This window comes from Drosophila arizonae, chromosome X (assembly GCF_054131065.1).
Source record: "Drosophila arizonae isolate 15081-1271.41 chromosome X, UAZ_ARI_1.0, whole genome shotgun sequence".
In the NCBI taxonomy this organism is placed as follows: Eukaryota; Metazoa; Arthropoda; class Insecta; order Diptera; family Drosophilidae; genus Drosophila; species Drosophila arizonae.
In genome coordinates, this window is record NC_142927.1 from 33462523 (window position 1) to 33489162 (window position 26640).

Here is a 26640-nt window from a genome sequence, read left to right on the forward strand (position 1 = left end):
TATACATATGTATATATATGATTAGATAAATTAGTACATACATACATACATACACATATGTATGTATGCAAATGTATGTGATCCCTCAAAGGCCAATCAACGGTAAATTTTGGGCATTACAATTTGCTCAGGCAGCAAGAGTTACGCACATAGGCCAAAAATGCTCACACATGTTTCCAGAGACTGCAAGTGTGTGCAGTGTATGTAAGTGTATGCGTATCAACGTTTTCCTACCCTTCCCACGAATAACCATCGAAACGCTTACATTTTGTTTGCATGAGCTTGACAAACGCTTTTATGATTTCGGTATACCCTTCACTCAAAAAGAAACAGCTGGGATCGTCGCGAACAATTTTCAATTTCTGTGCGCTGCTGCTATTTGAGAGACCATAGAGATAGAGTGAGAGAGAGTGAGAGAGAGAGAGAGTAGGACAAATAGCGCATAGTCGTGATTCATATAAGAATAGCACCATTTCGTTTGAGCGCTTGCAGCACACTGATTTTGTCGTGCAATATTTTCACTGTTTGAGCCTCAAGAGACTGAGCCGAGCAAATACGAAGCTGTGTAGTCTCCTCAGCGCATTTTTCGTCGGTGAAAAAATTTGTTCTAGATGTCTAGTCTATGTGTTCTCTGGTTAGTGGCTAAATCGACTCAGCTCGTCGCCTGATCAAGAATATATATACTGTATGGGGTCTGCCACGCCTCCTTCTGTCTGTTACATATAACGTATTTTCCATTTCCAATGGCTTCAGGGTATAAAAAGACCTTATTCTTTTAATAAAGACGAGGAACTTCAAACTTACGTTATTTCTTATACCCTGAACCCATTTTCAATGGGAAATCAGGGTATAATGGTTTTGTTGAAATGTATGTAACAGGCAGAATGAGGCGTGGCAGACCCCACAAAGTTTTGATCAGGGCGACGAGCTGAGTCGATTTGGCCCTGTCCGTCTGTCTGTCTGTCCGTCTGTCCGTATGTTTGAACGCGTCGATTTCCGAAGATATAAGAGCTAGAGACTTAAATTTTTTTTTAAATGACCGTATATACAGCGCGGACGTCGAGTTTGCTCTTAAAATTCGATAAATCATCCCGTTATGTTTTTATCGAGTAAAAACATTCAAGTTCAAATCAGGTGCCTCTATAGCTAATTGTGAATGATTTTTCTTTTTTCAAATTTCTCAAAAATTCAATATAATATGTAGGTCATATGGTGAAAGTTTCATTAAATTCCGTTCAGTTAAAAATTAATAAAAAATAATCAAATATTTGGCCAATTAACAAACGCACGTGCAGCAGCTACAACAGAAACATTCGTTGAATCACATCAGCTGTTAGTTTCGTTTAGTTTTGGTAGATGGCGCTGCAGCAGTGAATCTATTTGAGTTTTGCCAGCGCCACTAGCAGGAGTGAGGTGGCCTAGTGTGTTAGCCGCATGACGCTCGATCGAGAAGTCGCGGTTCGAATCCCGATCGGTGCAACTTATGTTAATTTTTTTTAATTGTTTCAAAATATTTTTATATTTTCATAAATGAGTTTTCTATTTAGTTTATATTTTTAAATACACCGAAATTGAAATTTTAACTGTACTTTATGTGCGAATAGTTTGGTTATTCTAGCAGATTCTTAGAATCACACCAGCAGTTAGTTTCGTTTAGTTTTGGTAGATGGCGCTGCAGCAGTGAATCTATTTGAGTTTTGCCAGCGCCACTAGCAGGAGTGAGGTGGCCTAGTGTTAGAGCGTTAAAATAAAACAACTCCACATTTGCCGAATTCAAGATGGAAACTGAACTCCTTATTGCTTAAAATCCTAGTTCTTATATACCTAACAGAGACTCTTAAAACTACTTCCAGTCACTGGAAGGGTGCATTTTCTCACACAAACAAGTGCACAGATGTTTACTTAAGTGTCCCTTTTTTTGAATCGTTGGGCCCAGGCTCACGTTACATTTACATATATTAGACGCTGCATTGGTCGCTGCAACTAAGGGATGACATATTTATTACTTTGTGTCGGATAACGCGCAGGTTACTCGAGTACTGTCTCTATTTTTTATTATTATGTATGTTCATGTTTGAACACCTAGTGTGTTAGATGCATGACGCTCGATAGAGAAGTTGTGGTTCGAATCCCGATCGGTGCAACTGATGTTAACTTTTTTAATTGTTTAAAAATATTTTTATATTTTATTAAATGAGTTTGGTATTTTATTTATATTTTTAAATACATCGAAATTGAAATTTCAGCCATACTAAATAGGCATTTTTATTTGTTGGGCTCAGGGTAGTATCTAGTCGAGCACTCTCGACTAGAATTTTCTTACTTGTTTTTTTATTATCGACGCTTACATTCTAACAATTACAATTAATGATGGATTTTTCTTGTGCAAATCATTCATCTATTTAGAGAATGGAGGATGCAAAAATTTGCTGTAGTATTTGCGGCAATTTGGTGAGGTCCAAACATACAAAGCTCTGTCCCATAGGCATTTCATTTTCAATTCTAGAAGAAATCATAAAATAAATGGACAACAGGCTAATTTATATTTCATTGATATAATAAAAACTTACTTATTGGCCTCTTCTGCGAAACTTCCAATAAAAATAACATATCCCTTAACCTTAGGTTCATTGCCACTAAGAGCTTCAGCTAAATCTTTTGGTGAAATAGCGTAGCGCGCGAGATTGGCATCACTAAGAAGAACGACAATACCATTGTCATAATCAACTTCTGCTCCCAGAACGGAACAAGCTTCTCGGGCCGCTTTGACGGTGCTATCACCGGACCAACAAAATTGGGAATGAGCATGCATCATACGTATTATTTCAAAGCGCTCCTTTGCGTTTTTAGGGCAGTTGCCCACAGTGATAAAGGGAAGCTCCCAGCCTTCACCACTATGTCCAACAATATCGAACACAATTTTTTTCTCGTAACCCTCGAAAGCTTCCATAACCATAACTACGGCTTCCAATTGGCGGTCTAGCCGTCCATCATAGCCATTGAATCTTAGAAAACGTATTAAATAAAAGATATAACATTGTTGATAGGATATAATACCTGTACATCGATCCTGACACATCAACCACAAGTTTAAGTCGATTAGGTTTCTCATGGATGTTGTTCGACCAGGGATTCGCATCGATACGTCGCCTGTAAATATTTTTCTCTCCTGCGATACCTTCAATAAGACGAGTGTCATCGACGTCACCATGACATTGGTACTTCTGCCATTGGCGTTCATTATCTTTAGTATGCATAGCTTCTAAAATGCTTCTCAACTGTTGTACTTGTTTTTGGTTGGCTTTACTGAACTGAGCATACAGACTATAGTCGTGAGCAGACATTTTTATCTCTTTTAATTTTTGTTCATATGCCTTTCGGTTCATTTCACGTGCGGCTCGCTTTATTTCTTGTGGAATATTAGCTTTTTCTTCGTCGCTCAATTGATGAACAGTATGACCTTTGTCAAGACGAAAGGGCCCACCTTTGCCACCAAGTCCTGCTGTATCGCGTCCACCGCTACCACCGGACCATGTGTTGCCACCTACATGGGGCTCATTTTTAGGATCTAATTTGCCGAATTTAGGACCTGACACATCCAACCCGCTGTGGCGTTCGATACTGAATTTAATCTTCTGTTTCTTACGCAGATTTTGCATTTCATTTCTTGCATATACATCGATCGACAGACCGTGTTTAGCCAGAACGTTGGTGATTTGCTCCATAGCCTCCGGATTGTACCGATCAAAATCAAATACATTCCCTACCAGTTCAGACATATCTTCCTTAGGATAACGCTCCAAATGTTTAATAATGCTAATGACTTCCCTCGTAGAATACGGATAATTAAGTAGCCCCTCGTCCGCCATACTGCGAAGCTCACTAAAGGCATTTACAAACATTGTGAGAGTTTTAACAGGTAGTGATGGTCCATACCGCTGTAGGAGGTATATTTCCGATCGTGGTGTGGGATTATCGATGGCATGGCAACTGAAAACATCGCCTACTGCCGCAAAGAAATCATTACCTAGAAATGGGTAACCTGGCCGGTTTGCTAATACAATAACTCGGAAGTTTGCGTGCGTTTCAATTAAATTAGGGCTTTTTGCACAAGCCCCAAATGGGACAATCATTCGACCATCTGAAAGCACCATCTCGCCGCGCTCAATCAAAGTGTGAAGAATGCAGGAAACATTGACTGGTGCTTTGTCCGCCTCGTCTATAACGAGCACATGACCAAACTTCACTGCCTTTACCAGGGCACTATCTTGAAAGACCACTTTTCCATTGCATAGCGTTGATTGTACTGTTAGGCTATGCACAGTAGTATCCCTATGTAGCTGTAAATACTCACGGGGACGGCGCATGAGCTCAAGTAAACGATCTACGAGTTTGTTTTTGCCCACGCCCTGATTGCCCACTAAAAGCAAATGTTCACCGATGAGAAAGTCCTGAAGGAGGCGTTCGAGCATCATAACGTGCTGTGGCATATCATAGAATAGTGTGCTGGGCACTTTTGATTGCTGATCCAGTGATATCTCTGATAGCTCCATTTCTGTTTCTCCAATTCGTAGTTTATTGTTCATTACACTAATTAGCCGTTCATTTTCATCATTGCACCGATTTTTTTTTGTACATTTGTCAATTCCTGCCTCCATCATTGCCTCTTCTAAAACTGTACGAGAAAGTGAGGGCATAAATTTCATAAGAAATGTATGTTGCAAAATATCATAAATGTCGTTCAGATTGCTTGATGGATATGCTTTTAAGCGTCTACCAATTTTTACCAATCGGCGTGTTGATAACGTCTCAGCTAGACCATAAAGTAATGGATTTTTTGACTTTCGTAATAGTTGTGCCAGCATCATTAGCTTATACATATTAGGATGCAATTCGCCGCACAATTGAATTAGCAGTTCTTGCTCTTCATTCTGTTGCAGTGGCCGCAGCTCCTGATAGAGGAACATGCTTAACAATTGTGGTGTCAGCCAGTTAAATTGAGCAGTTTTCGATTTCAAAGGCTCGCCCAATGCAATAATGCGAAAACTATCTGGTATAGGCAGCACATTATGCTCAGACAGCTGACTTTTGCTAAATCCATCTTGCAGAAGCGCTTGATAGCGATCCTGACGAAGCAGTCTTGTGCCATCACATAATTGTACTTCGCGATCATGAATTAATCTAGGGATGACCAAATAAAAAAAATATATATAATGATATAATATGAATTTGGAAAAAAAAAAAAATATTGCATATATTAATCGTGTCTAATTTCGTTGAAACTTGATGTATGTATAATATACATTGAATACTTCCATAAACAGTCGACTCTCGTTATTTAATAATTCAAGGGACTCTTAAAACATTACGAATTATCATATGTTTGAAATATTAAATGGTTCGAAATATAGAGAGAAATTAAAAAAGCTTAGAATTATCAAGGGTTTTTATTTAATTGCTGGTATTTAATATATTCTTGATATACTTATGTTCAAATACATAATCTTTGAAAAGAACTCATTTATACGGGTTTGCTTCAAAGCATATTGCTGCTGCTCAGACATAAAACATAAAACTGTATGGGAATCATTCGAAATAAAAGATTTTGTAGGAGACTAGTGACAACTATGAATTAATGAAAACAAAAACAAGTAAGAAAGCACTAGTTGAGACTGCCCGACTACGAGATCCCCTGAACCTTTCGCACATGCACACACACATGCACTCAGACAGACATACGCACGCACGCATAAACACGCATTGGCTGCAGTGGTGGGTGGCTTACTATGGGAGCTTATATGCTTGATAACTTTTTTTGTGGATGGACTATCCTCATGAAACGTTTAGATTATGAATAGATATGCATATACTTGCCAAAGCACAAGTCTCTTCTATTTGAAATACGCCTTTTATAAATATGAGGGTGAGGGGGTGAATTAGGGGTGTGAGGTAAATTGTGACAAAAACCGAAATTCTATAAAGTACATAAAAATTTAACGACTCTAGCTTCGAAGATGTAGCTGATATAAATATATTACTGGTTTTCGATAATATTTTTAGTCGATAGTATTTTATCGATTTTAAAGCAAAACTCGATATGCGCGTGGTATACACGGACCCAGGAAAACAAATTTCAACATCTAGCTCTTATATCTTCTGAGATCGACGTGTTCAAACATACTGATAGACGGACGGACGGGCAGACAGACAGACGGACAGGGCTAATTCTGACACAACCCGATATTCTATTAAGTATATATGAATCTATATGTATTTAAAATTTGGCGACTCTAGCTTCGAAGATGTAGCAGATATAAATTTATTACTGGTTTTCGATAATGTTTTTAGTCGTTAACAAAATAACGAGGCAGGCTGAAATCGACGCGTTCAAACATACGGACAGAGCTAAATTGACTCAGCTCATCATCCTGATCAAGAATATAGATATTTTATGGGGTCTGCCACCTCTCCTTCTGCCTATTACATACTTATGACAAAACCATTGTACCCTGATTTCCCATTTTCAATGGGTTCAGGGTACAAAAATTACTTGTCGAAGAGAAAGCCCTTACTTTACATAGAGTTTCATTCATCCATATAATATATTCTGGACTGATTCATATCCAAGCAGTTTTCAAAACCTAGTGTACACTGAAAGGCGTTATGTGCAATTATTCATTAGGCAATGTTTCGTTATCTACCGTTGCAGAACCGGAACTGTGCTTCTATGAAGTCTTTGAATGCCATTTAGTATTGCCACTGATCCGGTCTTAGCTGCTCTGATCAATGGAGAATCTCTCCAGATTGTGTCTCCAACTTCATTAGTAACGCGCTGCTGAATAAGATCCCGAGACGTCAAGTCTTCATAAAGCATCATTGGTTCAGGGATTTGGTTAACTATGCGTAAAAGCTCGGTTATTAATGTGGTTTTTCCAACACCTTTTTCGCCTAATAAACAAACGTCTCCAACTACATAGGATTGTAGCAAAGCAGCAAGTACTTGGCGCTGATGCGGCAAATCGACAAATTTTCCGTTTAATAGTGTAGGTGATCTGCATGGCATGCTTATTAGTACCTCGTCCAGATGCACATCAACAACCAAAGCTTTAGCACAACTACTTATACGTTGTACATTTTTTGTGCGAATACGCTTAAACGACATATTTGTAAGCATTTCTTCGACTCGTTTTTGCTGCTCTTGTATTAGTATAGAACTGTAGGGATAGAGAGATACAAAGACGTCGTACATGGTAAGCTGCGGATTATTTTCCTAAAAGCAAAATTTAAACTAAATACTTGAGAAGATAATTTCAGTTTATGCTATACCATCATTTGAATGCCTTGACGTAGATTATGAAATGGGAAATCTGGGAGTTTAAGTTCTTCGCTAGCTGATTGAAGTGTAAATGCACATTTAAGCAACTGTTTTAGTGCTGAGGGGGACACACAAGTCGATAATTTCTGCAGATTCTCGTAGAGCTCTTCAAATGTGCATGACATTATGTTTCGCGACTGAAAGCGTGATCTTAGTGGTGGATCTAGGGGCGTGCCCTTATATTTCTGTGTGGGAAGTCCTATTGCCAATACTCGAAAGTCTTCTGAAACACGAAGTAAGCCCCAGTCGTCCAGCTGTCGTTGACTATGTGTCTGAAAATGTAGAGTAAATTTATAGTTTCATATGAGCTTAAAACATTCTTAAAGGCACACCTGTAGCAACTTATCGTAACGATTCGATGCCATAAGAAATTGACCACTTTCCAGGTGCATTTCACGATTCTCGAGGAGATTGTTTAGTACCGGCAATACATTCCGTTCGGCATGCTCAACGCCGTCCAGTATCAGCACTCGTCCATGCAAGGCAGCGCGAACTGCAGCCTGATCATAGTATTTGGCAGACTTACCATTAATCTCCCTACGTTGCTTAATATCGCTTTCGGTAGTATCGCGACTTAGTGCAACATATTCAAATTCGCGTTCCGTAATTTCTAGAAATTGCATGACCAGGTGTCGACTCACTGGTCCTGGTCTACCCAAAAGAAACATGTCTTGTTGCAGCGAATCTTTTTGTAACATCCAACGAAGATGATGAAGTGTTGTTTGATCCAATTTAACTGTCCCATCTTCTCCATAAGTTACTATAAGTTTACTTATTGAAAATGAGATGGGATTTTATATTAAATCAAACTTTAATCTATAAATGAATATACATATTACATCAGTGACCGTAACGATTATAACTTTCATAGCAAATTGTTAAACAAGTAAGAAAAATATAGTCGAGACTGCTCGACTACGAAATCCCCTGAACCTTGAATTGACATTTCAATAATTATTCGCAGCGGAAATACGTGCTTACACAAGAAACACATAGGCATGCACGCATAAACACGCATGGACTGCAGTGTATGGGAACTTAATTCTTTAACAAGTTTTCTTGTGGATGTACTTTTAAAATTGTAACAAAAACCGAAATTGTATAAAATGCATATAGGAACACATTGGGAGACTCTAGCTTTAAAGATGTAGGAAATATAATTTTAAAACTGATTTTCGATATGTTTTTTTTATTGATAAACAAGTAAGAAAACTCTAGTCGAGAGTGCTCGACTAGATACTACCCTGAACCCAACTAATAAAAATGCCCATTTAGTATGGCTAAAATTTAAATTTCGATGTATTTAAAAATATAAATGAAATACAAAACTCACTTAATAAAATATAAAAATATTTTGAACCAATTAAAAAAATTAACATATGTTGCACCGCTTGGGTTTCGAACCCGCGACTTCTCGATCGAGCGTCATGCAGCTAACACACTACGCCACCTCACTTTTGGAAGCTGCGGTGGCAAAACTGAAATAGATTCACTGCTGCAGCGGCATTTAGAAAAACTAAACCAAACTAACTGCTGATGTGATTCTAAGAATCTGCTAGAATAACCAAACTTTTAAAAACGCAAATTTAGTATGGTTAAAATTTCAATTTCGGTGTATTTAAAAATGTAAGTTAAATAGAAAACTCATTTATGAAAATATAAAAATATTTTGAAACAATTAAAAAAATTAACATCAGTTGCACCGATCGGGATTCGAACCGCGACTTCTCGATCGAGCGTCATGCCGCTAAAACACTACGCCACCTCACTTCTGGAAGCTGCGCTGGCAAAACTCAAATAGATTCACTGCTGCAGCGCCATCTACCAAAAATAAACGAAACTAACAGCTGATGTGATTCAAAGAATGTTCCAGAAGAAGTTTGAATGTATGTGTGCACACGTATACGATGCTGTTGTAGCTGCTGCACGTGCGTTTGTTAACTGGCCAAATATTTGATGACTTTTAATTAATTTTTGACTGAACGGAATTTAATGAAACTTTCAGCATATGATCTACATATTATATTGAATATCTGAGAAATTTAAAAAAATGAAAAATCATTCAAAATTAGCTATAGTGGCATCTATACATATCGGGATGATATAACGAATTTTAAAAGCAAATTCGACATCCACGCTGTATATACGGTCATTTAAAAAATTCAAGTCTCTAGCTCTTGTATCTTCGGAAATCGACGCGTACAAACATACAGACAGACAGACGGGCAGGACCAAAACAACTTAGCTCGTCGCCCTGATCAAGAATATATATACTTTGTGGGGTCTGCCATGCCTCCTTTTGCCTGTTACATACAGTTAACAAAACCATTATACCCTGTGTTGGGCTCAGCAATCATCGCTTCATTGTAATTAAGAGCGGCAGTTCATAAAATATGTTATCATTTAAGAGAATTTATAACGGAGATCACGCTCTCCCTTTTGCGTTGTCTTTTCACCCACGCACCGGCTCAGCTTAATCCGCCGGCTCGCGTACATTGTAGTTAGTATGCAATTAACTCTTGTTTAGAGCAGATGCAGTGTTAGATTGACTATTACAAACATAGTAGCGGACAGCACGACAGCCTAGTCGCTTGCTCGCGTCTATCACATAAACTCTGTAAACTCTAATAATCGCTAATAAACTAATCATTAAGTAAATTCAATCGTTTAATAATTTAAAGCTATTCGAAAAATCTCGATAGCTCAACATTTGGTGACCCCGACGTGATCTCTTTTCGTTTCTTTCTACATATTTGCATATATATATATTGACAGCATCACATACATACATACACCCGTGAACATAAGCAGTGTATATAGCGATTAGTTGCGTGCCGTTACTTTGCCAATTTGCCAGACACTTTCGTTCGGTCTGCAATACACTGGCGCCCGTAAAAGTAGTACACATGCGAAAACTTCTGCAAATGACAATCTAATAAAGAATCAGCTAATTTCTGAACTATGTCTATGGTTAGTGACTGCGTGTTCTATAGCTTCAATCTATAAGTGATTAAGTTTGCATAAGCACAGTGTAATTACATGCTTGCCGTTATTCTTCGTTGACATTGCACTCTTTCGCCACGGCTGCGATACGAGCGCGTCCATAATAATCGTACCGGTGTGCAACAATTCATACGTGTATATTATTTGAGTACCATAATATAATTCTTTGCCAGTTTATTAAAGTTGCAAGTACTCTGCTCGACAAATACGACTTATTCCAAGTTTGTGTCTGCGCTATAGCATATATACATTTACTTTACTCTTGCAATCGCGCTCGCACCAACGACTTTGAACTCTATCGTGTTACTCTTGCTGTACTCGTCATGGCGAATTTAGATGCTAGTGCAGTTGCTCCCGAAGATCGCGTGCGGTTTTATAAGCTCAAGGTACAGTCGGTGTTTGAACGCGTAAAAAGGCTACAATCCAAGGTCGATTCAGATGCTCTTGCCGATCACAGTGACAGCACTCTAAATGTTCTACTGGAGCATATCGACAAGCTAAGCCACTCTTTAGCAAGGCCCATGAAAGTCTAGAGGAGCTCGACTTTACTGAGATGTCCAGCAATTTGCGCACTGACTTTGATGATTTAATAATGGTCATGCAGTCAACAATAATGTCTGAAGTGCAAAGTCGTACTGCTCAAGTGCATCACAGTTCCACGTTTAGTCGTCCAAGTGACCCTCCTCGCGCATCCGCTCCCAGATTGCAGACTGCACCTGCGTTGCCGCCATTAAAGCTACCTACGTTCAGCGGTGGATATGCTAATTGGGCTGATTTCTACTCAATGTTTTCTACAATCATTGAAAGTCGGCCAGAAATCAGCAATATGGAAAGACTTCAGCACCTCCGGTCCTGCCTCGATGGCGCAGCGTTGGATACGGTTCGCTCTTTGGAAATTTCTAATGATAATTATACAATTGCCATAAATTTATTAAAGCAGAGATATGATAATCGACGTTTAATCTTCCAGGCCCACATCGTAAAGATCTTAGGTCTCAAAAGAGTAGAAAACGGATCCATAACCAAGCTGCGTGAGCTATCTGACAGCTTCAATGTCCATATGCGTGCGCTCAGTAGTCTGGGCACAACAGAGCAGATAGCCAGTGCCATGATTGCTCAGATACTGCTACAGAAGCTTGATGAGGCCTCACAAGCTAAATGGGAAGAGAAATTGGACAACTCAGAGATGGCTCTTCAGATACCCAGATATGAAGAAGTCTCCTCGTTTCTTGAGCTTCGTTGCCGTACTTTGGAATCGATGAAATTTGCTCTTACAAACTATTCGTCAAGTAAGCCGATGAATTCTTGCAGTAAGGTTGCTACCAGTAGATCAGCATTTCTCGTAACCGGCCACAGTACGCACAGTTGCAATTTTTGTAATGATCTTGAGCACACAATCTACAAATGCCCAAGATTCGCAAACTTGTCTCCTAGTCTTCGCCTGAATGAGGTCCGAAAGGCTGGCTTATGTTTGAATTGTCTCAAGGGAGGTCATCAGTCGCGACAATGTGGCTCGCGCAGTTGTCGGGTCTGTGGAGTCAAGCATCATACGCTTCTTCATCCTCGGCCACTCCAGCACATCGCAGGCAGCAATTCCGCCCCATCAACAATCTTCAACATCAAGAGTACAGACCATCCCTCAGCCCTCAGCACCAGCCACTACTCTCTTATCCAAGGATCGGCACAGCGACGTTGTGCTCCTGGCTACCGCAGTGGTTCTGGCAAGGAATCGGTTTGGCGAGCTTGTTCCTTGTCGTGCACTTTTAGATTCAGGCTCTCAACTACATCTCATTACAGCCAGATTTGCGAATCTCCTGCAACTTAAGAGAACAAAATCTGTTGCATCTGTATGCGGCGTAGGCGACTCCAATGTTGCCATGGATGGCAGCAGCATTTGCCTCACTCTTCAAGCTCATGCATCTGAATATACAACTAGCATAACGGCTATGGTAGCTACAAATATAACTGGCAGGCAGCCCAGTTCTAATGTGAATACGAGCAATTGGAGCATACCGCAAAATATAGTGCTGGCAGATCCAGCTTTCCATAGGCCGCAACGAGTAGATCTGCTTATCGGAGCTAGCCTGTTTTATGATTTGCTCTGTGTGGGACAAATCAAGTTGATGCCTGGACTTCCATTGTTACAGAAGACTCGTCTTGGTTGGGTTGTATCAGGTGGCGAGGCTCGCAACCACAACTCCGTGCTAATAGCTTCAAAGACGCCTTTGGATCCGATTACAGACTCCTGTGCTGATATCAAGTTGGACACTCTAGTTCGTCGCTTTTGGGAAGTTGAGCGCTGCAGCGATTCCATTGTAAAGTTCAGCAAGGAAGACTCAGACTGCGAAGCGCATTTTGCGAGGCATTACAATCGATTGGCTAGTGGCCAATATACAGTACGCCTGCCTGTTAAGCTTAGTTGCGAGCTTCTTGGAGATTCTTATGAGCAAGCGCGACATCGGTTTCTCAATTTGGAGAAGAAATTGAGTCGTTTGCCGCATATAAAGTCTCAATACTCAGCATTTCTGAAAGAGTATCTTGAACTTGGTCATATGTCACGCGTTCCTCTTAATTCATTGCATCTATGCAGATATTTTCTTCCTCATCACTGCGTTCTGAAGGATGATAGCACAACTACCAAGCTTCGCGTCGTCTTTGATGGATCTGCATCTACAACAACTGGGCATTCGTTGAATGACATTCTAATGTCAGGTCCCGTCATTCAGCCAAAATTAGTCGACATATTATTGCGCTTCCGATCTTATCCAGTTGCACTCACCGGCGATATTTGCAAAATGTATCGTTGCGTGAAAGTACCTGAGCCGGACAGCTATCTACAATGCATTTTATGGAGGAATTCGCCAGATGATGAGTTGGAAGTTTTCAGGCTTGATACGGTAACATATGGAACAAAACCAGCGTCATTTTTGTCTGTGCGCGCCATGCATCAGCTTGCCGTAGATGAAAGGAACGCATTCCCAGTCGGGTCCGACGTACTGCTTCGCGATTTCTATGTTGATGATTTGATTAGTGGAGGAAATTCAGTCGAAGAAGCAAGACTTGTTATGCAAGAGACAGCTGGAATCTTGGCATGTGGGAAGTTTAAATTGAGGAAGTGGTGTTCAAGCCATCCCATGGTACTGGACGGCGTAACAGACTGCGACAAGGAATCGCTCATTAGGTTCAATGATGGCAGCGACATTACAAAGACACTTGGCCTTGCATGGGATCCGGCATCTGATCAACTTCTTTTCTCATATCTAGCCCTGAATTCAGCCTCTAAGCCCTCCAGGCGCTCTGTTCTCTCGTCTATTGCTAGGTTTTATGATCCCCTCGGCCTGGTCGGCCCAGTAATAACGAAAGCTAAAATCTTCTTGCAACAACTCTGGAGGCATAAACTTGATTGGGATGAGAGTCTCCCGTCTGCATGTCACACTGCATGGCTAGACATTTGCAGCAACTTTGGCAATGGTCTTAGTAGTGCATTTCCCAGGCTATCATTAATACCAGGATCGAAGGTTGAGGTCCATGGATTCTGCGATGCCAGCATCGAGGCATACGGAGCTTGCATTTATATTGTATCCAGAGGTCAGCATACCATCAGCAGGTTGCTTTGCTCTAAGTCTCGAGTTGCGCCTCTAAAAACGCTCACGGTTCCCAAGCTGGAACTATGCGGGGCAGAGTTGCTTGCGCGTCTAATGAATGAAGTGGCTCGCTTAGGCATTTTCGCAGGCGAGTTTCATTGTTGGTCTGACTCTACTGTTGCGCTTTCTTGGATCAATGACGAGCCCGGACGATTTAACGTTTTTGTTTCAAATCGCATCGCCACGATACAAGATCTCACATCAGCAATGGAATGGCACTATATACCTACAACACTGAATCCCGCGGATATATTATCTCGGGGTGCATTGCCCTCGGATTTAAATGCATCATTACATTGGTTCAACGGTCCAGGTTTCCTCTGTAAGCCCAGATCTCAGTGGCCAGTCTCAGCACTTCCAGAAAGAACTTCAATTGAGCGTCGAAGAACTGTGCTTCTTGTAAAGGACGCAGTCCATGATGTCTCTATGGACTGCAAGTTTGTGAATTCTTTCGGCCGCTTGCAGCGTACGTTTGCATACGTATCAAAGTTTATTAAAAAAAGTCATGGTCCAGGAATAACCCTAGCAGACATCCGGAACGGCACTCATATACTGTTAAGAATGATTCAACGAACACATCTCTCAGACGACATAAATGCTCTTCGAAATAAAGGAATGGTTCCGTCATCCAGCAGTCTAGCCTCGCTGTCACCGTTCCTTGATGAGATTGGGCTGCTACGTGTCGATGGTCGTCTCAAAAACTCAACTTTAAATTTCGATAGTCGCCATCCAATTATTTTGCCCAAAGTTCATCCAGTAACTAGAGCCATCATAATGCATTTCCATCAGCGAAACTTGCACGCTGGTCCCCGAGCAGTGCTAGCGTTGGTTCGTTCCCAATATTGGCCAATTGGAGGTAGAAAAACTGTAGCCAGTGTAATTCAGAGATGCGTAATTTGCTTTCGTGCAAGGCCTCGACTCGTTGAACACATAATGGCAGATCTACCCAAGGATCGAGTCGACGGCTATCGGGTCTTTGGAGTGACTGGAGTCGACTTTTGCGGACCCTTCTTTTACAAGCCTGAGTCACGAAACAAGGCGCCTGTGAAATGCTACGTTTGTGTGTTTATTTGTTTTGCTACGAAGGCTATTTGGTTGGAGTTAGTCAAGGATTTAACTACCGCGGCATTTTTGCATGCACTTCAACGTTTCATATGCACCAGAGGAAAGCCAAGTCAAATCTGGTCGGATAACGCCACAAACTTTCTTGGTGCCCGCAACCAGCTTCAGGAGTTGAAGCGTCTATTTCTGTCAGACACCCACCAGAAGGCTGTGAAGGATTTCTGTTTGGCAGACTCAATCGAATGGCATTTCATCCCTCCACGATCGCCTCACTTTGGTGGCTTGTGGGAGGCTGCAGTGAAGACAGCGAAGCATCATTTTTACCGATGTGTTGGGTCCTCCGTCCTAACTTACGATGAGCTTCGCACACTGGTTTGCAACATCGCTGCTGTCGTTAATTCACGCCCTTTAGTTTCGATTTCAGAGCACCCATCAGACATAGACGTGTTGACTCCTGCGCATTTCCTCAACGGTGGCCCTCCTTCGTCCTTCAGTGAGCCAAACCTGACAGGGCTCAATTTTAATCGTTTGGATGCTTGGCAGCGCGTAAGCTATCTTCAGCAGGTGTTCTGGACTCGTTGGCGGGACGAATATCTCAACTTGTTACAACAGCGAGCGAAATGGAGAACCTCCAAACCTGGCTTGGCTGTTGGCAACATAGTTCTTGTGAAGGATGAGAATCTACCTTCACTTAAGTGGCCACTAGCCAGAATAATCGAACTTATCCCTGGAAGTGATGGCGTTGCACGGGTAGCCCTACTAAAAACTGAAGCTGGCGAGATTAGAAGAGCTACAAATAAGCTGTGCTTGCTGCCCCTTAAGGATTCTGTTGAAGACTAAGTCTTCAACGGGGGGAGGATGTTGGGCTCAGCAATCATCGCTTCATTGTAATTAAGAGCGGCAGTTCATAGAATATGTTATCATTTAAGAGAATTTGTAACGGAGATCACGCTCTCCCTTTTGCGTTGTCTTTTCACCCACGCACCGGCTCAGCTTAATCCGCCGGCTCGCGTACATTGTAGTTAGTATGCAATTAACTCTTGTTTAGAGCAGATGCAGTGTTAGATTGACTATTACAAACATAGTAGCGGACAGCACGACAGCCTAGTCGCTTGCTCGCGTCTATCACATAAACTCTGTAAACTCTAATAATCGCTAATAAACTAATCATTAAGTAAATTCAATCGTTTAATAATTTAAAGCTATTCGAAAAATCTCGATAGCTCAACACCCTGATTTCCCATTTAAAATATCAACTCAGCTCGTCACCCTGATCAAGAATATATATACTTTGTGGGGTTTGCCACGCCTCCTTCTGCCTGTTACATACATTTCAACAAAACCATTATACCCTGATTTCCCATTAAAAATGGGTTCAGGGTATAAAAAGGAAAAGAATACATATATATATGCAATGAATATTAAGCATGGAATGGGAGCAACTCAGTCTCCATATCCGTAAAATAAAAGAAACATTTGGTAAATCATACAAATGTTTTTGACAAAATAGGTCGATACAACAAGACACTTTAAACAAACATACAAAAATTCTCGTCGATTCATTTAACGACGTTAAAATACCAGTGCATGATAATAGGGAAACAATAAGTTCGTTTTACAACTGGTCAAAAATTTCAAAACTATTGATCAAGTTACGTTTGCAGTTAACAAATGTCAAAGAAAAGTATGAACTAGATATATTCATACCGTCAATTTTGAGCACACCTCTAGAAATAGACTCAAGCAAAAAACAAAAATCAATAGAGATAGATTCTGTGGAAGATGAAGATTTTGAATCTAAATCTGAAACTGAAATAAAAGAAAGAGATCTGAACGATCTTACAATTCCCGCACTAATAACATCTATCTCTAATACAAGCATAGAACAATCAAAAGAAAACATCATGACGGACATAAGTGCCCAGAAGGCATATATAAAAGACATTTCGAATGCCATTCCAGAATTTAATGGACAAAGAATACATCTTCAAAGATTCGTAAGAGCTTTGAAGTTAGTTAATTTGACAAAAGGCACATTCGAAGAAATAGCTGTTGAAGTTATAAAATCAAAAATGATTGGCTAAACACTATACGAAGTCCAAGATGAAACGACAATTGATGCAATGATTAAGAAATTGCAAGATACTGTAGTTGGTGCGACATCCGATGTAGTAAAAGCAAAATTGTCGAAAACAATGCAAAAAGGGAAAACTTCCGAAAAATTCACGACTGAAATTGACAATTTGCGAAGGCTTTTGGAGGCTTCGTATATTGACGAAGAACATGCTGATAAGTTCAGTACCAAGGAAGCCATTGATGCAATGACTAAAAAATGCGAACATGGAAAATTAAAAACTATCCTTGAGGTAGGTAATTTCAAAGCTATGAATGAAGCCGTCACTAAGTACATTCAGTGTAGTACTGAGATGACAGGCAGTCCCAATTCTGTATTGTATGCCCAAAGAGGCAGTGGTAATTATAATAACAAAAATAGTTATCGCGGTAGGGGCAATGGTCGCGGTTATTATAATAATAACAATCGCAATAACGGCTAAAACAACAATTATCGGAACTATACCTCTCAAAGTAATAACTACAGAGGAAATAACGGTTACCGAAAAAAACAGAGGTAACAATAGAGGAAATAACCATAAGAACGGCGGTTATAACCAAAATAACACCAATAACAACGTTAGGGTAGCCCAAAATGCTTCGGGAAACTCCCAACAACCTTTAGATATTCAGCAGTAAATAATATAAAAATCCACACCATCAATCTCAGTCTGAACATATAAGTACGCTTCATAAATGTAACAACAAGAAAAGAATTAGTCTTTTTAATAGACACAGATGCAGACATATCAATATTAAAAGAAAATTCAGATGTATTTCAATACATTCAAACTAATAACATAATTAGTATACAGGGAATAAGTCAAAAAGTAATCAAATCAAAAGGACTTGCTTCTATAGAAATTCAAACTTCAAAATATATAGTTCCACACAACTTTCACATCGTAAATTCACATTTCGCTATTCCATGTGATGGAATACTAGGAATCGATTTCATAAAAAAATACAACTGTCAATTAGATTTCAAACCGTCCGAAGACTGGCTAATAATTAGACCAAATAATTTAAGATATCCCATTTATGTTCAAATAACATACGTTTCTGACAACAACTCCATGATTCTGCCAGTAAGATCACAAGTAGTCCGAAAAATAGAAATAGCCACAGTAGAAGACAGTGTATTTATTCCAAACCAGGAAATACAACATGGTATTTATATAGCAAATACCATAGCAACAAGTCAAAATGCATTCATAAGAATGCTTAATACAACTAATACGGATCAATTAGTCAGTATAAATAATCTAAAATATGAACCACTTTCAAACTACGATGTAGTTAAAACAAATCCCGAAAATAGAGACAAGTCCGCAATAACCCAACTATCAAAAAATTTTCCACCACAATTTCATAATCAATTAACGTCACTATGTTCCCAATACAGCGATGTATTCGGACTAGAGACCGAACCCATGTCTACAAATAACTTTTACAATCAGAAACTGAGATTGAAGGATGATGAACCAATATATATTAAAAACAAGTATGAAAGTTACCGACTGCGGAATACTCATTCACATCCAATCAACAATTTAGTAGTTAAGTTTCACTCTAATAGTGTAGAAAACACCGATTTGCCACGCCCCTACTGGGCGTAGACACCTCATTTTCATGGTCAGTTCTTAGAACGTGATAAGGGTACCCTAACTGCAATATATGAATGCTTACCTTCAAAAAATGTGAAAATTTTGGGTCATCGATAGAAGAGGCTACTGGTAACTTAACTATCTAAATTTGAAGCTTCTAGCTATTATACTTTAGGAGATATAAACTTTTGCGGTTTGCCACGCCCCCTGTGGGCGGACATATATCCGACAAAACTTTTTGGTCTTGGGTGATCAGCCCGAGTATATATACAAAATTTGAGGCCACGGCCCTAATGGGCGTAGGCTTACAATTTTATCTTTGGACTTTATAGAATTGTAACATTAGCTGACGTGCAAAATTTCAGCACTATAGCTGTACAACTTTTGGAAATACAGTTTTATCCGATTTGGCACGCCCCCAATGGGCAGAGACATATCCGCCATAGCTCGTGATCTTGAGTGGTTGACGCGGACCTACATACGAAATTTCAGCTTTCTAGCTCTTTAACAAACATGATTTCTGGCATATCGGAAAATGCATTTTCCGATTTGCCACGCCCCTAGCGATCACGAGCTGTGGCGGTGCAAGGGATCGAAAATCGCATTCCAATTTGCCCACTGGGATTAATTAGGTACTACATCTTTAGCAAAAATCATTCTGATAGTCAAACCCACGACCATTGAAATACCGAACCGAAAATCGTTCTCACAAACAATTCTAAGTTGTGGTAGGCACATGCAAATTTTCATGAAACCATATTTTGTGACGAGACGAAGATGATGTTGTATTACAACGATGGACCCAGCCGTGTTTGGCGAAAGCCGTTGAAAGCCCTTGAACGGAAAAATATAATTCCCACTATTAAGTTCGGAAAACTTTCAGTGATGGTCTGGGGGTGTATTTCTAGTAAAGGAGTTGGAGAATTGTGCTTTATCGAGAGTACAATGGATGCGAAACAGTATTTGGAGATTTTACGCACGAATCTAGTGTCCAGTGCCCGCAAGTTTGGATTTTTTAGGGATGGTAAGCCAACATTTAGGTTTTACCAAGATAATGACCCCAAACACAAAGCTAACATAGTAAGGTGCTGGCTTCTCTACAATTGTGCAAAGGTATTGGATACTCCTGCACAAAGTCCCGACCTTAATCCCATAGAGAATCTGTGGGCTGATCTCAAAAAAAGGACAGCCAAGCGAGGTCCAACAAACAAAAGCGATTTGAAAGCCTGTATATTAGAGGAATGGGAGAAGACACCGCTGGAATATGTGCAAAAACTAATCAATTCCATGAATAGACGGTTGGAAGCGGTCATTGAAGCCAATGGGGGTCATACTAAATACTAATTTTGATACTTAATATAGTTAATAGTGCCTTATTTTGAATACTTTATTTTTGTGCAAACACTTTCGTGTCAGTTGAATTTGAATATCTTTTATGTTGTTATTGTTATTTAAGCCTATGTTAATCGTTTTTTAATATTTTTAAAGTTATTTTTGTAAGACAACAAATTGAAAAACATAATGTAATTTTAAAAAAATTAGAAATATCACATTTAGTAGTTTTTTTTTAATGTCAAAGAACAAAAATGAAATTTTTTTCCCAAGTGAAAACACTTTCGTGTCAAACTGTAAGTACATTTATATATTATTAGTGCTAATCATGTTTATAAATGTGTTTATATCCGTAAATAATTATATATAATTAAAATTATTTTATACACATTTTTAACCGAAAAAATTATCGTAAAACACTACTAACTTTATTAAATGCTTTGCAATATATGAAATACACATGTCATATTATACTCAAGCTTTACTCATTATTGTCAAAAATTTCTAATTAAGTCATAATGGCCCATTTGATAGTCACCTTACGATTCAAATCATACAAAATTTACAAACAGCCATCCCATACAAGCATACACATACACAAATGTATGTGTGCATGTGTGCATGTGCTCACTTCACCCGGCAGACCAACGGCAAATTTTGGGCTTTACAATTTGCACAGGCTGTTGTGCACAGAAAGAATACATTTTCGCGACGAGCATGCACACACACATTTACATCCTTGGTACGTGTATGTGCTTTTGTGTTCGTGCGTCGCGAAACTCAATTCTTTCTCAGTATTATCGTCAATCATCAGTTACTGTCCCGTTTGGCATGCATGTATGAGCCCTTATGTGTTAGTATGGGAAACTATTCTTGCTGCCACGGTCTTTGAATTGTGCGAGCATACATACATTTATGTATGTGTATGCGCTGTTTAGCTTCATGATTTGAGAGCCCACAGAGAGAGAGAGAGAGAGAGAGAGAGAGAGAGAGAGAAAGGGAGAGAGTTTGAGAGAAAGATAGAGAGTAAGGCAAAAAACGCAAATCGCATACATGACCATTTCGTTTGCGTGCTTGTAGCGCACTGATTTCGTCGTGCTATCTTTCATTACCCGAGCCATCCAATACCAAGCCGAGCGAATACGAAGCTGGCCGGGACCTGCTAGACAGATGTTGCGGCGTGGAAAGACGTTGCTCTACATGTCTAGTCTATGAGATGTTTGGTCAGTGGTGGAAGCCAATATAAAGCCAGTAAATTTAGTGGAGGTAACATTTTTACAAAACATCGAACAAAAAATCTCGATATTTCTCATTTTTTTTTAAACATCGGTGTATCGATGTTACATCGATTTTGCGCCCAGCCCTTGTTCAGGGTATAACAAGTAAGAAAACTCTAGTCGAGAGTGCTCGACTAGATACTACCCTGAACCCAACTAATAAAAATGCCCATTTACTATGGGTAAAATTTCAATTTCGATGTATTTAAAAATAAAAATGAAATACAAAACTCACTTAATAAAATATAAAAATATTTTGAACCAATTAAAAAAATTAACATTAGTTGCACCGATCGGGATTCGAACTGCGACATCTCGATCGAGCGTCATGCCGCTAACACACTACGCCACCTTACTTTTGTAAGCTGCGCTGGCAAAACTCAAATAGATTCATTGCTGCAGCGCCATCTAGCAAAACTAAACCAAACTAACTGCTTATGTGATATAAAGTTCCAAAATGTTCCAGAGGAAGTTTGAATGTATGTGTGCACACGTATACGATGCTGTTGTAACTGCTGCACGTGCGTTTAATTGGCCAAATATTTGATGATTTTTAATTAATTTTTGACTGAATGGAATTTAATGAAAATTTCAGCATATGATTATTTTGAATATTTGAGAAATTTTAAAAAATGAAAAATTATTCACAATTAGCTGTAGTGGCATCTGACTTGAACTCGAATTTTAAAAGCAAACTCGAAATGCGCGCTGTATATACAGTCATTTAAAAAAACAAATCAAGTCTCTAGCTCTTATATCTTCGGAAATCGACGCGTTCAAACATACGGACAGACGGACAGGGCTAAATCGACTCAGCTCGTTGCCCTGATCAATAATATATCCTTTGTGGGGTCTGCCACGCCTCCTTCTGCCTGTTACATACATTTCAACAAAACCATTATACCCTGATTTCCCATTGAAAATGGGTTCAGGGTATAAAAATGTAACAAAATTTGGACATCAGATTACGCGCTCCTGCGACAAATTCAGTTTATTTAAGCTGATGGCCAAAAATACCACCTGTATATTAAGTTAGTATTATTTTTAAGTAATATTAGTAGTGCGTGAATGGAATTATAAAGTTGTTCAATAAAAGTCAAGCGATTAACTCTGTCCTTGTACTATACTGCTTTCTTTGTACTCATTCTTGTACTCATATGGTGGCCACTCCATGATATCAACTTTTTGGCCCTGAATCCAGGACTTCACGGATCGAGCCGTCTGAATTGGATCATTATCATGCTGGAAAATTTAATGCCGGTTTTCTGACAGGTTATAGAAATGCGGAACAGCAGTTTCAAACACGATGTTATGGTCCTATGCGTTCATGCGCGATGTCAAAAATTGAAGCTTGCAGGTGCCGAAGTAAGATTGCTACCTACACCCATGCCACACCACCCCCCGCCGCAGCGGCTTGGTAGCCGTTCCAAATAATTTTCTTCTATGCGTAGGTCATGGAAATAATTATAGCCATCAGTTCCTTCCAAACTCAATTTTTCTCAGAAAAGACAAGATGCTGCCGTTGGGTAGACCAAGTCATGTTCGCCCGGGCAAAATTATTGCTGTGCAATAACAAATGTGCAGAACAAATCATATGAATTCGCTTGCTCGCAAGCATAGTGCACGCAGAGACGAAGATGGAGACGAAACGCAAACCATCAGCTTCAAACGCCGTTGTACTGATTTTGCTTGCTATTCTACCGACCTACTTGAATCTTCATGAAATCAATATTCTGATAATAACTAATCCTCAAAGGAATAGAGCACTTTTGTTACATCAGGATTACTTTTTATACCCTGAAACCATTGAAAATGGGAAATCAGGGTATAATGGTTTTTTGAAAAGTATGTAACAGGCAGAAGGAATCATCGCAGACGGACGGACAGACAGACAGACGGACGGGGCCAAATCGATTCAGCTCGTCGCCCTGATCAAGAATATATATATATGTACTTTGTGCTGTCTATCACGCCCCTTTCTGTTTGATACATACTTTTAACTGTTAACCCATTTTCAATGGGTTCAGGGTATTTAAAGCTTCGCAAATTTGAATTTTAATATAGGAAACTTTGTAAGAATTGAGCATATTTTTTTACTTTTCTTAATAATGGAAAATTATCTTGAATTTTCACGATCAAGGCAAATTTTATGAACAGCCATGAATGCAGGAAAATCGTTCGTAAGGTGCAAGTAAGTCCCAAAATAACATCACCACAGATTGTTGCTGACGTTACAAAAGAAATGGGGAGGAATATGCACTCGATTACGATACGAAGAGTACTGCGCTAGGCCAAATACAAAGCGCGTGTGGCTAGACGAAAACCGTGCATCAATGATGCCTACTTGTTATATTTGCATCTTAAGTCAAAAATGTATTTTTTTTTTTCATAGTGTGTAGTGTTTCTTGACTTTGTGGGATATGCCACGCCTCCTTCTGCCTGTTACATACATTTAACAAAATTATTATACCCTGATTTCCCATTAAAAATGGGTTCAGGGTATAAAAACTAACATTACTCATTTTTTAGGCTGTCAAGAATCTGTTTACACATTGCGTCTTCCACTTCTGTTTTGCTCTTTTTCTTTGAAATAACGGTGCTTTACAGTAATCTTTGCTATGTGCGTCTCTCAATGCATGTTTATTTTTGCATATTTTCACTTTGGTTGTGAAATTGACAGAGTAAGCTTCTAAAAGTTAATAACAATAATTTTTAAAATGCCTGGAAAGAGATTAAGTTTCGATGTGAACCAATGAATTTATTATAACCACACATTGGGAAAATCTCTTGTCCAATTAGCTGAAGAGTTTTCTGTTTCTCGAAAAACTATTTATAGTGTCATAACTCGCGCTGAAAATAAAGGCGGACTGGAGCAAAAGGGTACTGGTGGACGTTTAAAAAAAATTTCTTACCGTATAGACCGCCTAATTACGCGAATCTCAGTACGGACACTTGCCAGAGAACTACAGGAAGAGTGCGACTCGTATCGCATGAAACAGTACGCCAGGCCATATTACGACATGGGTACTCTTCAAGAGTTGCTCGTAAGAAACTGCTTTCATCAATTAATATTTCGCTGTGAAAATGATTGGACAGCCGGCAGAATACTGGGAAAATGTTTTATTTTGTGACGAGTACAAAATAATGCTATATTGCAACAATGGTCCCTCCAGAGGGTAGCGTAAGGCATTAACTGCATTAGAAAACAACATTATTCCAACAATAGAATTTGGAAAGCTTTCTGTAATGGTATGGGGGTGCATATCTTTCCGGGGAGTTGGACAACTGGTGTTTATAGAGGACACTATGAATGCTGCTTAATATCTCCAAATTTTGAAAAATAATTTAAAGCCAAGTGCAGAAAAATTAGGCTTTATTAATAACAATAAGCCTAATTTCAAATTTTATCAAGGTAATGGTCCCAAGCACAAGGAGTATAATGTGAGGTCTGCCTGCTCTATACAAGTGTGTAAACAGGGTCCAAAAAACCGCGCACAACTGAAAGCTGCAAAGAATACCCATCGAATGCCTCGAAAAACTGGTCGATTCGATGAAAACCCGCCTCCAGCATGTTCTAAATGCTACGGGAGGTCATACTTGATATTCAAGTTAGCATAGTTTATTTTAAGATCTATGTAATATAAAAAATGGATTCAGGGTATAATTAAAGTGATGTGTGTTTTCCTTTTTCATCTTGGCGCTTTTTTGACTCTCAATTTTTTAAAATTCATAACTCTTATTTGCGATCCCTGTATAATATGAATAATCTATATATGTATGTATGTATATACATAAATCTTACCATACTTGCGTGGCACCAAATGCCCTTTCTTGGGCTTTGTTAAACGTGCGTGTACATCACCAATAGTTATTTTCTTGCTATCTGGTGCTTTTCTTATATTTATTGCCATTCCGTAAGCCCGACTCCTTGCAGTGTTTTTATGGGTATGACGCAACAGATAACTGCCACGTGCAAATAGATTCAATACCATGGTGGTTTAAGAGAAGGGATTTAAGATCTGAAGAGTGAAATCGTAGATCATTTAAGACAAGGAATCATTAAATTTCGTAAACTAAAGTGAAATATTATTAGGAATTTTCAATTTAACAATGTTTAAATGGTACTTCGATTTTCCAAACAACTTGCTACTTTTAATTATCTTGTGTCAATATAAATAAAACTATGCAGAATAAGTAAGTATAAAAAATATTTAATTAATTAATTAATAATAATATTATAATAATAGTAATTAATATTATTAATTAATTAATAATCCGAATTATAGAATTTCAGCTGCGCTTCGAGATGAGAAAATTAATTTTGTGTTAATCGATGTCTCTAATTCCATATCGTATAGCATTCAGTCATTTACATCACTGACCAACAGTGTTGCCGAATCAGCTATTTTGTAGCTAGATCTGGCTACTTTTTAAGTCCGACTGCTACACAAATTTTCAAGCAGCTATTAGCTACAAATCTGGCTATTTTCAAATATGTATATAATAGCACTGACCAAACAACACATAGACTAGACATGTAGAGCAACGTTTTTCCACGCCGCAACATCTGTCTAGCAGGTCCCGGCCAACTTCGTATTCGCTCGGCTTGGTATTGAATGGCTCGGGTAATGAAAGATAGCACGACGAAATCAGTGCGCTCTAAGCACGCAAACGAAATGGTCATGTATGCGATTTGCGTTTTTTGTCATACTCTCCCTCTCACTCTCTAACTCTCTCTCTCTCTCTCTATCTCTCTCTCTCTCTCTCTCTCCGTGGGCTCTCAAATCATGAAGCTCAGCAGCGCACAAAAATTGAAATTTCTTCACGACGGTCCCAGCTCTTTCCTTTTGAGTAAAGAGTATACCGAAATCTTAAAATCGTTTGCGACATTTATGCAAACAAAATGTTAGCGTTTCGATATATATTTATGGGAAGGGTATGAATGCGTTGAGGCGCATAAAGAATATGATCTCGCGACGGGCATGCACACACACACTTGTAGTCCCTTGCCACATGTATGAGCATTTGTGACCTGCGTGCGTTACTCTTGCTGCTTGTAGCAATTTTAAAGCCCAGCATTTGCATTTGGTCGGTCTTACCGACTGTCATAACCACTTTACACAGATGTACTATGTATGAACATACATATGTATGTACATAAGTACATTTATGTATTATTATTGCTAATCATGTTTATAAATGTGTTTATATCCGTAAATAATTATATA

General features: G+C 39.1%; 2 protein-coding genes across 9 annotated transcripts; one reads left to right on the forward strand and one right to left on the reverse strand.

The window, feature by feature from the left end:
• Positions 1–1763: 1763 nt before the first annotated feature.
• c12.2 (von Willebrand factor A domain-containing protein c12.2) lies at positions 1764–25740 on the reverse strand. 8 transcript variants are annotated; one of them, XM_089475609.1, is made up of 8 exons: positions 25563–25736; positions 25220–25431; positions 7708–8146; positions 7327–7647; positions 6702–7270; positions 3058–5181; positions 2571–3005; positions 1764–2502 (listed from the first exon to the last, which is right to left on the reverse strand). In XM_089475609.1, the coding sequence occupies exons 2-8, from the start codon at positions 25402–25404 to the stop codon at positions 2403–2405; spliced, it is 4173 nt and encodes a 1390-aa protein (XP_089331735.1). In that variant the 5' UTR covers positions 25405–25431; positions 25563–25736; the 3' UTR covers positions 1764–2402. The 8 variants fall into 8 exon arrangements, with proteins under 8 accessions (XP_089331735.1, XP_089331734.1, XP_089331733.1 ...); XM_089475608.1 differs by having other exon boundaries at positions 25538–25736; XM_089475607.1 differs by having other exon boundaries at positions 25220–25736.
• On the forward strand, positions 9696–12238 carry LOC149268228 (uncharacterized). The gene is made up of 2 exons (XM_089473188.1): positions 9696–12110; positions 12176–12238. The coding sequence occupies exons 1-2, from the start codon at positions 10932–10934 to the stop codon at positions 12236–12238; spliced, it is 1242 nt and encodes a 413-aa protein (XP_089329314.1). The 5' UTR covers positions 9696–10931.
• Positions 25741–26640: the final 900 nt, after the last annotated feature.

Coding starts and splice junctions, on each gene's coding strand:
- LOC149268228 (XM_089473188.1), top strand. CDS start 10,932: ATGTCCAGCAATTTGCGCACTGACTTTGATGATTTAATAATGGTCATG. Junction 12,111..12,175: donor GTGGTTCTGGCAAGGAATCG/GTTTGGCGAGCT, acceptor ATCTCATTACAG/CCAGATTTGCGAATCTCCTG.
- c12.2 (XM_089475609.1), bottom strand. CDS start 25,404: ATGGTATTGAATCTATTTGCACGTGGCAGTTATCTGTTGCGTCATACC. Junction 7,648..7,707: donor GTTACGATAAGTTGCTACAG/GTGTGCCTTTAA, acceptor CTACATTTTCAG/ACACATAGTCAACGACAGCT. Junction 2,503..2,570: donor TTCGCAGAAGAGGCCAATAA/GTAAGTTTTTAT, acceptor GATTTCTTCTAG/AATTGAAAATGAAATGCCTA.